Source organism: Choristoneura fumiferana, chromosome 4 (assembly GCF_025370935.1).
Source record: "Choristoneura fumiferana chromosome 4, NRCan_CFum_1, whole genome shotgun sequence".
Taxonomy (NCBI): domain Eukaryota; kingdom Metazoa; phylum Arthropoda; class Insecta; order Lepidoptera; family Tortricidae; genus Choristoneura; species Choristoneura fumiferana.
The window spans coordinates 1,666,823-1,682,241 of record NC_133475.1 but is presented as its reverse complement, the minus strand read 5'-3'; the positions used below and the strand labels follow the sequence as shown (position 1 = coordinate 1,682,241).

The window sequence follows — 15,419 nt, the reverse complement described above, 5'->3', positions numbered from 1 at the left end:
ACACACAAAAATTAAGTAATATTTTTCTAATGATTTCGTGTTTTATACGGAATCTTCCAAGTTTAGGTAAATTTTATACCTTAGGCTGCTATTTACTTTTAAAATAATAATATTTTTCAAGCAAACTTAACCGTTATAGCTATCATCCTGAATTTTTTCAAATTTTGCCACCCACCGGTTTAGATTTTGGAGGGGGGGGGGACGCTCGATTTTAATGAAAATTTGCACTTTAAAGTTGAATATTTCGCAAACATATCACTGAATCAAAAGATTGTCTTAGCAACCCCCTAATGGTTTTAAAAGACCTATCCAACGATACCTCATACTTTGGTTTTGGTTGGGTTGGATGAGAGAAAAAAAATCACCCCACTTTACGTCTATAGGAGGTACCTAATCTAAAAAAATAAATTTTGAATTTTTTTATTGCACTATTTTGTCGGCATAGTTTTCACAATTATATATCCGTGAAAAATTACAGCTTTCTAGCATTGATCGTCCCTGAGCAAAGTCGCGGACGGACGGACAGACAGACAGACATGGCGAAACTATAAGGGTTCCGTTTTTGCCATTTTGGCTACGGAACCCTAAAAATTAAAAGTGTGAATAAAAAAAAACTATCTAATACCTTTAAACAAGCAATTCTTGTATATATATTTCGGGGAGCTCCAACGATTTCAAAGAAATTTAGTATGGAGGGGTTTCCGGGGATGACAAATCGATCTTTGTAGCTTGGTCTTATCTCTGGGAAAACGTTACCGAGTTTTAGCCCGAGCTCGGTCGCCCAGGTACTTGCATAAAAGCGGGTAAATTTATCTACCCGTTAAAATACTATAATTATGAGAATGGTGAAAATCTTTTCTAAAATCAAAATACGAGTGGAGTACAAGAACTGAAGTGGTCTAGAGATCTCTGTTATTACATAAGTATACATGTGTAGTAGACGACCAGATGGTCTAGTGGTTAGAGAACCTGACTACGAAGCTTGAGGTCCCGGGTTCGATTCCCGTCTCGGGGCAGATATTTGTATGAAAAATACGAATGTTTGTTCTCGGGTCTTGGGTTTTACTATGTTTTTAAATATGTATCTATCTATATAATTATATTTATCCGTTGCTTAGTACCCATAACACAAGCTTTGCTAAGCTTACTTTGGGACTAGGTCAATTGGTGTGAATTGTCCCGTAATATTTATATTTATTTATATGCACAATTACCAGAATTGGCTATGGCATTGGCTATGGCCAGATGATGCCCTGATTACAGTCACCCGTATGTGTATAACAACATCTGCAGGATTCTTGACATCAAGCTGCTTTCCCTTGCTAATGCAAAAAAAATGGTAAATAAATGGTTGCTAACAATTTCATATTCTGAGACCGAAAACCTTGTTTAAAATCTATTAAAATTACCTCTTTACAACTCAAGCCCCCCTCCCCTCCTCCCCCCTCACACACATACACAAACACGCGTTCACGCACGCGCTCAAATATAATCACACTGCAATCGCAAATTCGTTGTTTTTGGTACCCATTTAGTTTGTAACAATGGTTTCTGTCACACTGTACCTAATTTTGTTAAACACACTCGCAGGCTACCAAGATACAGGCTCAGCCTAGTTTGGAGTCTGATAGATAAATCGCATGAACTGTAACAAGTGCCCTTTGCTAAATAAACACTTTTTTTTATTAATTTTTGAGCTGATTACGACTTTGAATTGATCCCAACTGCTATACTTTAAGTGACTTAACTGAGTTCTTGACTAGTTACTATGACTTATTTTTTTCCTTTTAGTTTCTATTTAAAGTTTTTCAGGGCAGTTGACTTTTTTTCGAATCATTCTCCAATGCGTTTGTTGTTGAATAGTCTTAACGAAACACTTCCAAAAACGCGTTCTAACCCCTTAAATTCTAAAGTAAGAGTGAGAAAAACACGCAGTGTTAAAATAAATTATTTTATTCAAACTACGAAAAGTCTAATAAATAGTAGGGTTGTAACGGGACCTGCGTAATTATGATAATTCCATGAGTAATTGTACCTCCGCCTCCGTTTGCCTCCGCTTTTCCACAGTTTTAACATAGCTTCATTCAATTTATGAACCCTTAAGGAAACATTTGAAAGATGATAAAGCCGTAGAACTGAGGCATTTTGTCACTTGGAATCACAAACGTTTTGACAAAAAGAAGTGGTCAAAATAAGAAGAGGCATGAGACGAGGGTAGAAAGAGATAGCGAATGCAATCAAGAATTCAGCGCGTTAGACAATACGGCCTCTGTTGTTTCTGCCATGAGTTATTACCGTTAACTGCTTCAACTTTGCCCTCTGGCCTCAACATTGCCTGATTCGAATAAGAGTCGATAACTTAGCACCCTTCTAGGTTTTAAACTTTTATCCCCCCGTAATAATAATTCCCTTGTAGATAAAAGCTTAAAACCTATAAGAGTGCTAAGTTATATACCGACTTTAAATCAAATCAGGCAATGTTGGGGTCAGAGGGCAAAGTTGAAGCAGCTTACGGTACTATTTTTAGTAAAAAAAACGGCCAAGTGCGAGTCGGACTCGCGCACGAAGGGTTCCGTACCATTATACAACATTAGACATTAGAAAAAAAACACGCTTCCTGTATGGGAGCCCCCCTTAAATATTTATTTTATTTTTATTTAATTATTTATTTTTAATAAACGGCTAAATATTCTATGAATATTTCAAATGTCTACCTATTGCATATATTGCATATACTGAGACTGGGGACCCAATGACCCAACTTTTTATTTTTCTCCCACATTTTTTAATTTTTTTAACAATGTGTAGTTTTAAGTTGTGGCAATAAAGGTTTTTTTTTCGTAATAGCCGTAAAGAGCCCCCCTCAAATATTTATTTTACTCTGTTTTTAGTATTTATCTGCGAAAATTTCAACTGTCTAGCTATCACGGTTCATGAGATACAGCCTGGTGACAGACGGACGGACGGAAAGCGAAGTCTTAGTAATAGAGTTTACCCTTTGGGTACGGAACCCTAAAAATGTACTATGTATAAACTACATATAAAAAAATCCTACTTCCTATTGCTTTTGAATCATGATTTAATATTTCTTCCACTTCACTTTTATCTCCGCCTCCGCGAAACTCTCCGCCTCTGCCTTCACCTCCGACTCCGTAAAGAACCCGTTATAACCCTAATAAATAACAATTATTATCTAAAACCTAATGATCACTTTATACAATGCCGTTAGGTTGGGTCATTAGACTCTCGTTGGTTCCTTCATCATCAGACTCGTTTTCTTCTTCATCAATACCATTGTTGTTGGTGAAGACTTCGTTGCTTCTGATAAGAGTATCGGGGAGAGTATAGATTACACTCCCGAACGTATTACCTGTTGACAAAAGATACCTATTAGTATGATTAATTATGCATCCTTATTCTTACCTACTACCTTTGTTGTTGCGTTGTTGGACCTCCCACTATGTAGACGACATCGCGAGTAATTTTAAAAAGAGAAAAGTTTTTCCATGTTAGTTTTTATGGCATTGGCATAAGATTGATTTTGACTTGGCTTGTGTAAAAACTTTTTTCACTACATCTATACTCAGTGTGTAATAATTTCTAGGGCAACTAGAAGTACCTATACATAGGGTTTGATCCCGACAAATTGTATGGAAATATCTGTTTAATTGTAACGGCTGTATCTTTTCATTGCGTCGACTTAGAAGTTTGATTTTTTCACTGCTCAAAGGGGCAGCAATCAGTCAGAAGACGTCCACTGCTGCACAAAGGCCTCCCCTTAGAACGCCACAATGAATGACAACTTTCCACTTGCATCCACCGGTTACAACGGTCATCTGTTCTTCGAGCGATGTGGCCCGCCTGTTGCCACATCCCGATCCCGTGGGAATTTCTTTCTTTCTTTCAGTCCGTTTGCGTTAAGAATGCAGTGAATCAGGGCCTAGGCCCCATAACCAATCAAATCGTTTCTGTATTTTTTATTTTAACTCCAAATTTTGTTACTTTTACGGAAAAACCAGAAAAAGAGACCAGCGCTGGGAATCGAACCCAGGTCCTCAGAATTCCGTGCCGAGTGCCATACCACAAAAAATACAGAAAGACTCCAAAAACAATCTTAATTTGATTGCTTAATAGCGACATCTCTTGTCCGGGTGAGCGGTTAGTTTCAATGGGGTGTTGAAAGTTTCTAGATAAGGGCTACAACATAATAGATGTCGCTAGTGTCGCTGCTTAAGTGACTAAATAAGAAACAAACAAGCTGAGATATGTGGTGCATAGGAGAAATTCGTATCTGTACTCCTATCCAGTGTTGGTGTAGGTGTATGGCACGCGACACGGAATGCTGACCTGGGTTCGATTCCCAGCGCTGGTCTCTTTTTCTGGTTTTTCTGTGTATCCATATTTCAGTTTGTATTTCCTAATTAGAAAGTCAAATTCTCAGTGACCAGTTGAACCCATACTCTCAAACTCACGCTACTGTTGTGCCCTGTCCTTTATGTGCTAACTGAATGAGGGCTATCGCGTATGAATTCGCCGCTAGAGGCGCTAGTGTAGCGTGAGGTCTCCGATATGTCAAATCTCATAGTTTTTGGGTGAGCTACGCGGGTTTATTTAATTAGAATAATTTTGTGAATATTTTGCAATATCTGAAATTAATTATGGCAAATATGCGTTCCGGGGCAATGAATGTCTGTGTTTTCAGACAGTTTTGTCTTTCGGAAATCTTTGTCCTCCCTTTTTTCCGAACAAAACGGGGACTATGCAACACTGTGGCATGCTCGATATTTTTATGGTACGGTTTTAAGGTGTATTAAATATGATTTTAATCTAAACTTTGTTTTCACGCCCGTAATAACAGACTTTGAAAGCCATACTTAAAAACCTCACGCAACAGTGCGCCATCTAGTGAGACAAAAAAAGATAGCCCTCATTAAGTTGCACTGATGACTCACTGTTCTTAACACGAACGAACTGTAGGTAAACATACTCACAAACTTTCGCATTCATAATTATTGGCAGTATGAAGTGTTTACCACCGTCTGCAGCCTTCTGGCCGTAGTCCTTCTGACGCCGCCACATGCGTTGCATGACCACGATGAACAGCACGACCAGCAGCGCACCCAAGGACCCTCCCACCAGCCACGACATCTCCAGGCTCGCCAAACTGCAAATACCAGCTGTTAATACTTTTAGAAGAAATTAACGCTAAAACGCAACTGACAAGTACAATTTACGAGTACGAGTGTAGAGTTAGAAATTAAGTAGAATTACTAACTTTTAGCAAAATATACGAATATTTTTATAAATAATTAAGGTAACTAATTAAATTAAAAAGAGGCTGTTGAGGTATCTGAGGGTTTTCAGTTATTTAAATAACAACTTATATTTCGTAGCGGCCGCTCCATCTTGTTTTTTTTTTGTATCGTGGTGCCAGTAGCATTACATTAGGCTAAGCAAAAGCAAAGCTAGTAGTAACTTATATTGCTACTCACCCTTGTGCTGGTGCCATACCGGATGCTTTTATCCTGAAAACAACAACATTTGTGATTTATGTGGAAGCAGTAGAAGTGGATGGCAATGATGCTCAATATGATCTAGATACGACTTTACTCTTAAAGGAATAAGAACAAGATTGTGTTTAAACAATTTTGAGATCCAAATAAAAATGCAATCTAATCAATATCTTGTCTAATTAACTAGGTATTAACTACTTTTCACGTTGCTAATCCGCCAACAAGCCGTCGCGAAAAAAAAAGTACTGAACTTTACGGTTAGAGGAGGTACCCTAAAACGATTTCTTTTAATTTTATTCACCTTGCTGGTTCCCATGTATACTCGAGCAAAATATCAGTTTTCTAAGCCACGTCGCAAACAGATGGATAGACGGACATGGTGACACTAAAACTGTTCTAAAATAACAAACCCCTAAAAAAGTAGGCGATAAACTGCAGCATTTTTTTACAACTTTCAGTTTTAAGCTCATTTTAATGATGAGTTGAACAATCGAACTTAATATAACTTAACTTATTTAAATAACTGAAAACCAGAAAGTAGTTTTCTCAGATAGAGTCGAGAGTAGAATCGATCACACTATGTTTTAAATCAGGTTGTGTTTGTATTTTTAAATCTCGTTTTTATTGTGCGCAGTCTATAATTTACGAATGCAGCTTGCGCCAATTAAATGTTTTCGTGAAATTTAATACCGATGGCCGTTTTACTGTCAGTTTTTTTTTTTTCTAAAAACTTCTAAGTGCAACTGACACTATGTAGAGTTATAAATCAAGTAGAATTACTGACTTAGCAAAACACATGAATATTTTTGGAAGTAAAGATGGTATTCGAAAAAAAATACAATGAACTAACTTAAAATTAAAAAAATATTTTTGGGGCGTCTGAGGTTTTCAGTTATTTAATTAATACCTTCTCTCTCTCTGTGTGTGTGTGTGTGTGTGTGTGTGCGCGTGTGTGTATATCATAATAATCATGTAAGATACTTGTAATCTTTTTATGATCATTGTTGTGATCTTTCAAAATGCTCAACTTAAGCCAGATTTAATTTTTTGCTGCAAGTGGTCCTAAAACTATTCTAAAATACTTACTCTGCTGAAGAAACACACGTGCCGTTGATGAGTTTCGATTCAGTCTCACAAATACATTCTCCATCCGAATTGCACTTGCCCATCCCACAATTACCGCAAGCTTTATAGCAAACGGAAGGCTCGGTCTCATTTCTTGTGTAACCTTCATTACAAGTGCACTTGTTAGGAGCTGTGCAGTTCCCATGTACACAAGCATCGGCACATGTAGGTCTGCAAATGTTGTCTGTCAAAGTATAACCTCTCCGGCAGTCGCATTTATTAGGCGCAACGCATTCTCCATTAGCACACGAGTCACATTTAGGCGTACATGCTGCTTCATGCCCGTATTTGGGTTCAAATCCGGCAAGACATTCACATTTATTAGGGCCAACGCATTTTGCGTTTACACATTTATCTTCGCATGTCGCTGTGCAAACTTTGTCTTTTAAAGCATAACCTTTTCGACATACGCATGTGTTTGGCGCTACGCAATCTCCGTTAACGCAAGAGTCGCATTTAGGTCTACAAACTTCTTCAGCAGCAGTTGGTTCATAACCATCGAAGCACTTACAAGTATTTGGTTCCACGCAAGTTGCGTTAACACACATCTCTTCACAAATTGGTCTGCAAACGTTGTCTGTCAAAGTATAACCTCTCCGGCAGACGCATTTGCTAGGCGCAACGCATTCTCCATTAGCACATGAGTCACATTTAGGCATACACACTGCCTCATGCCCGGATTTCGGTTTAAATCCGGCAAAGCATTCGCATTTATTAGGCTCTACGCATCTTGCGTTTACGCATTTATCTTCGCATGTAGCTGTGCAAACTTCATTTACCAAAGCATAACCTTTACGACAGATACATTCGTTTGGCGCTACGCAATCTCCGTTAACGCAAGAGTCGCATTTAGGTCTACAAACTTCTTTAACAGCGGTTGGTTCATAACCATCGAAACATTTACAAGTATTTGGTTCCACGCAAGTTGCGTTGACACACATATTTTCACAAATTGGTCTGCAAACTTTGTCTTTTAAAGCGTAGCCTTTGTGGCACGAACATTGGTTCGGTCCTATGCAGTCTCCGTTGACGCACGAGTCACACTTGGGTTTACACACTTCTTTACTAGTGCCTTTTGGTTCAAATCCGGTTAGACATGCACATGTTTTAGGGGCCACGCATTTTGCATTAACACAGGCTGTATCACATACAGGCTCGCATATTCCATTTCTCAATTCATATCCCTCATGACATGAGCATACCTCAGGAGCGGAACAAAAGCCGTTTCTACAATTGTTTTTACATACAGGCTTGCATTTCTTATTAATCATTGTAAATCCTTCGTCGCATTCGCATACATTAGGAGTCTTGCATTTGCCATTTTCACAGTCCGTACAGTGAGCAGCGCAGGTAAAGTTGTCTTCCTTGAGCAGGTACCCGGCGTTGCATGTACATATGTTGGGTGCCGTACAGTTGCCGTTGAGGCAAGGAGGGTCACATACTGGAGGCACGCATTTGTTTCTGTTGAGGACAAGTGGTGCTTCACAATGGCAAGTTTCTGGGGCGATGCACTTGCCCCCCAGGCAGCCGTGTCGACAATTGGGCACGCAGATGCCCTCGTCAAAGGAGTACTGATATCCATCGCAGCAGCCTGGTTTTCCAACCGTTACAACCTGAAACTGCAAACAAACAAACAAATAAAGTAAATATTATGAGAACTTGCTTTTACTCCTTACGATTTAAAGGGGATTCTTCATCAACATTATCAGTCAGAAGGCGTCCACAGTTGAACAGAAGCGTCATCCACTGTTGAACCATCGAATTCTTCGCAAGCAATTGCTAGTTATAGCTGTAACATTATGTTTATTTCATCATCATCATCATATTATCCGTAGGACGTCTACTGTTGGACATATAAGCCTCCCCGACATATTTATTTATAATACTTTATATAATAATAATATTTATTTATTCAGATAAAAAAAACAATACAAAATCAAATTAAATAAAACTGTACAGTACCTACTCAAGTAAATTTAAAACTACCTACCCAAATAAAACAAAAATTAAATAAAGTAAAATTAAAATATAAAATGAAAAAATAAAAAATAAAAAATTAAATAAAAACAACTTACAACTCTTTAGTTGTTTAGTTGTTTTAGTTTATTATTTTATTTATTTATTTATTCGACTGGATGGCAAACGAGCAAGTGGGTCTCCTGATGGTAAGAGATCACCACCGCCCATAAACATCTGCAACACCAGGGTGATTGTAGTTTGTTATATACTTAGAAACTAACAACTATTTTCATTCCCAGTGAAAAAGAGATTAAGTAGCTTCAAAATAGCTCCAAGAAAACCAGTTGAAGTGGCAATAGGCGGGGCGCATCGCTCAAAGAACAGTTCGAGTGGCGACCACGAAACGAAAGTCGAAGCGTTGACTGACCTCCCCACCCACCGGGGAACTGACGGCATTGCGAGAGTATTGCGGACAACCGGCAATGCCAATGAGGGCTATCGCGTATGAATTCGCCGCTAGAGGCGCTAGTGTAGCGTGAGGTCTCCGAAATGTCAAATCTCATAGTTTTTGGATGAGCTACGCGGGTTTATTTATAATTAGAATAATTTTGTGAATATTTTGCATTGCCTGAAATTAATAATGCGTTACGGGGCAATGAATGTCTGTGTTTTGAGACAGTTTTGTCTTTCGGAAACTTTTGTCCTCCCTTTTTTTCCGAACAAAACGGGACTACGCAACACTGTGGTTGCTCGATATTTTTGTGGTACGGTTTTAAGGTGTATTCAATATGATTCTAATCTAAACTTTGTTTTCACGCCCGTAATAACAGACTTTGAAAGCCACACTTAAAAACCTCACGCAACTGTGACGCCATCTAGAAAGACAAAAAACGATAGCCCTCATTGCCATCGCCGTTCTTTGAAGAAGCCTGTGTCCAACAGTGGATGGTCTTCTGGGTTGGTGATGATGATTATTATAGTCATATTATGCTGTTAGTTGAATCATTGGTAATAAACATAGTATGCTTTACTCGTATCTGAGGCGGCAAAATCGAGCGGGTGGTGTTTATTTTAATGAAGTCAGCGATAGGATATCAAACAGCAGCATTCATTAAATTAACGTTTATTTTTTTATTAAAATTTTAATTTAGCTTGCTGATTACTCCTATTCTTAGGTTAATATTCGGAAAATGTGTCCAGTCAATGTTGGGTTAATTTGTAATACTATAAATCCTTTCTATTATTAGACAGTAAGAGTAACTCTTGTCTATCTTCCTGTCTTTTTGTAGAATTCAATTCGATCGCATAATCGTCAATGAACTAAAAGAATTTCTTTGCTCACCCGCGACCTTATGATAGCTAAGTGTATGCAAAATATGCTTGTTCATGCAGTTCCTCCACCTCCACACTTTAAGAACGCACACAAATCACACAAACCCATCTATTACCACCACCACACTACACTGACGCGTTTCGAAAACAACCAGAGCTCATCTTCAGAGAAACGCAACCATACACCATGCTACCAGATGTTAGACACGCAGCAGGTGTTGAACACGCATATTCTAAATAATTTATTAAACCATGCGTTACTTTGCGGAGGTCCATATCAATGAGCTAAAAGAATTTCTTTGCTCATCATCATCATTCCAGCTTATATACGTTCCACTGCTGGGTACAGGCCTCCTCTCCAAGGGCTTGGGCCGTAGTTTTCAACTTTTCTAATACAGTTTTGAACATTAAACTACCATATTGTAACGGATAACTCACGTCTTAAATCGAGTTTATCTCGACATGTTTCGGGCTATTTCGTAGCCCTTCTTCACAGGAGCACGCGACTCGGCGGCTGCCGCAACACGCGCATCGCGAGCTAAACTCGATTTAAGACGTGAGTTATCCGTTACAATATCATTTAATATTTTCTAATACAGGTTTCTAACAATAGGTACAGGTTTTTTTATGGACTCTTGTTCCATAGTAATATACACAAAATCTTGCGTTCAAAAATATACAACACAAGAGCACATGCGCCCATTACACATGCAAACATTTTATGTAAAGGCTATTATATCTGTTCTTATCTTAATAATTATTAATTAAATATTTACGTAAATTGTTGTTGTAAATAGGACGTGGTAGCCGAGTGGTTTCACCTATGGCCTCTCAAGCAGAGGATCGTGGGTTCAAACCCCGGCTCGCACCTCTGAGTTTTTTGAAATTCATGTGCGAAATTACATTTCAAATTTACCACGAGCTTTACGGTGAACATCGTGAGGAAACCTGCACAAGCCTGCGAAGCAATTCAATGGTGTGTGTAAAGCTCGCACTGGGCCCGCGTGGGAACTACGGCCTAAGCCCACTCATTCTGAGAGGAGGCCTGTGCCCAGCAGTGGGACGTATATAGGCTGGGATGATTATTATGGGATGTTGTTTTACAATATATTTTCTATTTCAGAATATTTCTTGAACGCTTAGGTGTATTTTGAGTTGAGGCATACAACCTCTTTGCTTATTAGACCCTGGCCGATGTCAGGATTAAGGTACTTTGGTAGATGTTGCAACCAAGTTACCCTTCATGTTACGACCCTGCCTATGAGCAAGCGTGATGAAAATTTGAATATGTAGCAAAATAAAGAAAAATTACCCGTGTCTTCACTATATCTGGACATTTCGATCTTCCATCTTTGCCGCAATCCATTTTGTGATCAGTGTAGTTTTCCACTATTTGCTTACTGAAAAGGAAATATTATATCATTAGTTCCAAATTTAACCTAGTTGCATTTTAAAAAAAATGACCCTGATGCCTGTACTTAAAATTACAGAATTCTTAATTTTGTACATAATATCGTTTCGTATGGTTAACTAACTGTTTAGCACATGGTCCAACTTTTACTCTACGCTCGTTAAATGGCGTTTTAAATACACCAGGGGTATTGCAGACGCGTTGCCAACCTAGAGGCCTAAGATGGGATACCTCACGTGCCAGTAATTTCACCGGCTGTCTTACTCTCTACGCCGAAACACAACAGTGCAAGCAGCAAGATGGTGGTAGCAATCCGGGCGGACCTTGCACAAGGTCCTACCACCTGCAAAACTTAAACTTTACAAAGTCACTTGGCGACGAAATGCTAAGTATATTTACGATAGGTAAGGGGTACACACACAAACATCACGCCTGTATTCCCAAATGGGGTAGGCAGAGCACACGAAACGTTACCGCTTCAGAGCCACTTTTAGCAATTTTAGGTTTAAAGTTTGACAAAAAAAAAGGTACAATAGTGACACGTTGCTAGCCTGTCGCCTACGGTATACCTTAACCTATATCCTCAGCCGCCTCTTACGACGTCCACGGAAGAAATGGAGAGGTGTAATTCTAACCCTATATAGGTAAGGGGTATTTTTTTTAATTATAATGTATTTAGTCTGTACGGTACTTATTAAATGGGTCATGTCAAAGAAATTTCCTCGTTTTCCATCCAGTCAAATAAAAAAATAAAAAACAATAATTTATCTATAAGTAATAGCATTTTTTCGCAGTTGCACATTAAAAACCTTCGCTTATTTTATCAAAGGTCATTGCCACTTTATTTGGACAACGAATTTATCGCAACGACAATGTCAACATGACGCATGGATTTTTTCACAGAACATTGATTTCCACCATGCTTTACCACTAATATTACAGCATATGCGTGTGTTATATATACAGAATTAATAATTTTAAGTATTTTGGAATTGAAGTAAATAAATTGATTACAATATGTTATGTTATAATGGATAATTGATTGTAAGCCTACGTGTTTTTCGAAGAATTGCGAAACTGAACTGGCAGTGGGCGGGGCACATTTCTCGCAGGACTGATGGCCGATGGGGTCAGAAGGTTCTCGAATGGCGTCCGCGGACCGGGAGACGAGCTGTCGGTAGGCCTCCAACAAGATGGAGCGACGACCTGGTTAAGATCGCGGGATCGCGTTTGATGCGGAAAGCATAAGACCGGTCTGAGTGGAGAGCCTTGGTGGAGGCCTATGACCAGCAGTGCACGTCTCTTGGCTGACATGATGATGATGACGATTATTATTAAAATATGTAGTTAACTACGCCTTACACTGGTAATAATCTTTTGGGTACGCAACCCTAAAAAGCGCTAGGATGTCTGAGGTTTTCAGCACTTAGGTAAATATTAATTTAAACTTTTTATGACTGGTTATGTATGACTCTTGTCTTTACTACCCATTGAAATAGGAGCAGACCGAAGAGGAGATGGCGGGACTTGAACGAATATCAGGTTAAGTGCCAGGATAGGGGCGAAAAGCAGAAAAAAGGGGAGGCTCTTGCCCAGCAGTGGGACACTTTAACGGCCTAAATGACGTTTAAATAGTTCTAGTTAAGTTAATCACAAGAATAATAGGTAACGTACCGGGCCAGGAATTTAGTTAACGTGATTCATGCTGTATCGCAATGGAGGAAGAGGAAAACCGGCAGACTGTGATAAAAAGGCATTGTAACACCAACATTTTAGAGGATCCAATACCATTTATAACGATTTATATTCAATACTAACCCATTACCCGCGACTACACGTAGAATTCGTTGATCGCTATCCCGCGGGATTATGCAATTCTCCGGGATAAAAACTATCCTATGTCCTTCCCCGGGACTTAAGCTATCCGTATACCGAATGTCATTTAAATCGGTACATCGGTTTAGACGTGTTGATGTAACAAACAAACAGACTTACAAACTTTCGCATTTATAATATTATAAGTGAAAATAAGTGAGATTACACTTCTGAACACATAAAATACGTACCTACAATACAATATGTATTTATTTACAAATAAGTAATAAAGATACAATACAATACAATACAATAACTTATTACACACCAATACAGTAAACAGTACAGAGAACACAAGTATATACATAGAGATTTTCTAAGGTAAGCAATAGGGGGCCTTATCGCTTCAGAGCGATCACTTCCAGGCAACCTTTACAATGGACAGAAATAAGGAATACATTTTAGCAGGTGGTGCAATTTACAGTAGATTAGAGCTGTATCAAGAATACATAAAACTAACACATACAATACACATACACAACAAATCTAAACAGATAGATAGGTAGATAGATACCATAACAACACATAAATAAGCTAACTATAACATTCATACGCAAGATGACGGGTAGTGCTCCCTAAGCATAGACTTAAAGATAGGCAAGGACTTTGCGCGCCTCAAGTCTATCGGTAGGGAGACGTTAGCGCTATAGAGCTATCTAGCAGAGGTATAAGCCTATGTTCAACAGTGGACATCCAAAGGCTGATATTTTATTTCATTATGTCAGCCAAGAGACGTCCACTGCTGGACATAGGCTTCCCCCAAGGCTTTCCACATCCAACGCGATCCCGCAATCTTAATCAGGTCGTCGCTCCGTCTTGTTGGAGGCCTACCGACAGCTCGTCTCCCAGTCCGCGGACGCCATTCGAGAACCTTCTGACCCTATCGGACATCAGTCCTACGAGCAATGTGCCTCGCCCACTGCCACTTCAGTTTCGCAATTCTTCGGGCTATGTCGGTAACCTTAGTTCTACTGCGGATATCATCATTTCTGATTCTATCTCGCAGAGAAACCCCGAGCATAGACCTCTCCATAGCCCTCTGAGTGACTTGGAGCTTCCTCATGAGGCCCATCGTTAGCGCCCACGTCTCAGATCCGTATGTCATCACTGGCAACACACACTGGTCAAAGACTTTTGACTTCAAACACTGCGGTAATTTGGACGAAAAGTAAAGTATTTTATTTATTTAGTAATTAGAGTACTCATACTGTTTAAGTAAATATTCATACCAATTTTCAAGGCAATTCGGTTACTAAAAGTGTGTGAAATTCAACTTGTAACATTGAAGATAACTAAGTAAATGTCCCAGTGCTCGACATTCTAAGAACCAACGGATGACACCCTACTGTCAACTCTATTGCCAACGCCAAAAAATTAAGATGGCGATTACTGGGGCATTGACCAGCACGCGGTCATTTACCTAACATACAAAGATGCCAGTATTTTAAAAGCTTGTAAAAAGGAATTTAATACATACGTGATATTTTTAACTACGCACACGCCAACATCTTCCAGTCGCAACGCTTCACTCACACCAACGCACACCAACATGCAAAGAACATTCCAAAAATTCAAATTCATCACGAAAAAAACAATAGAGCTAATTGACACTGGCCATAAAATCACTGCTCCCCTCGAGCTTCGAATTGATAGTGGTTGAAGCGACCTCGCCAATGTAATGACAGATATCGCTATCGTTTCCGCTACCCACAAATACGAAGCACCTAGGATTCAATTTTAAACAATTTGAAAATCGAACGGGATGTTCTTTGTTTTTTTTTGTCCTGGCAGGCAGAAGTCACTTCATAGAATGCCGCCTGCATGGCGATCGTACAAATTAATAGGTTGCAGGTTAACTACAGGATGTGCGGATATAAAATTTATATGAACAATGGAGCCGATTTAGATCTTTGGCTACGAGTTGCAGGCTGTTCCTTTGTCGACTCTACTAAAATAAGAACCAATGTGCAACATTAATAGAAAAAAAATTGGCTTAAAAAATCCTTACTAATCTTTCTGAAAGTTTTCTATTATGTGGTGTACCTAAGCAAAAAACATTTACTTAAGCAAAAAAAACTGATTAAATGTAAAGTAATGTAGACTCATATAGCAAAAATGTTTACTTATCAAGCTGGAACAATGAGTATTTTAAATTTCAGCTCCCACAAATTTTTAAAATGTAAGAAAAAAATGGCAATTTTCAA

The 15,419-nt window shown here is 38.8% G+C and overlaps 1 protein-coding gene across 1 annotated transcript in view; it reads right to left on the bottom strand.

The window, feature by feature from the left end:
* Positions 1-1,935: 1,935 nt before the first annotated feature.
* Positions 1,936-15,419, bottom strand: part of LOC141427247 (uncharacterized) — a 33,553-nt gene continuing 20,069 nt past the window's right edge. Inside the window, exons 4-8 of the mRNA XM_074086494.1 lie at positions 11,242-11,329; positions 6,600-8,257; positions 5,493-5,525; positions 5,034-5,164; positions 1,936-3,370 (exon numbers count right to left, since the gene is read on the bottom strand). Coding sequence (XP_073942595.1) covers positions 3,213-3,370; positions 5,034-5,164; positions 5,493-5,525; positions 6,600-8,257; positions 11,242-11,329 — 2,068 coding nt within the window. The 3' untranslated portion in view covers positions 1,936-3,212. The remainder of the gene's footprint in view (positions 3,371-5,033; positions 5,165-5,492; positions 5,526-6,599; positions 8,258-11,241; positions 11,330-15,419) is intronic.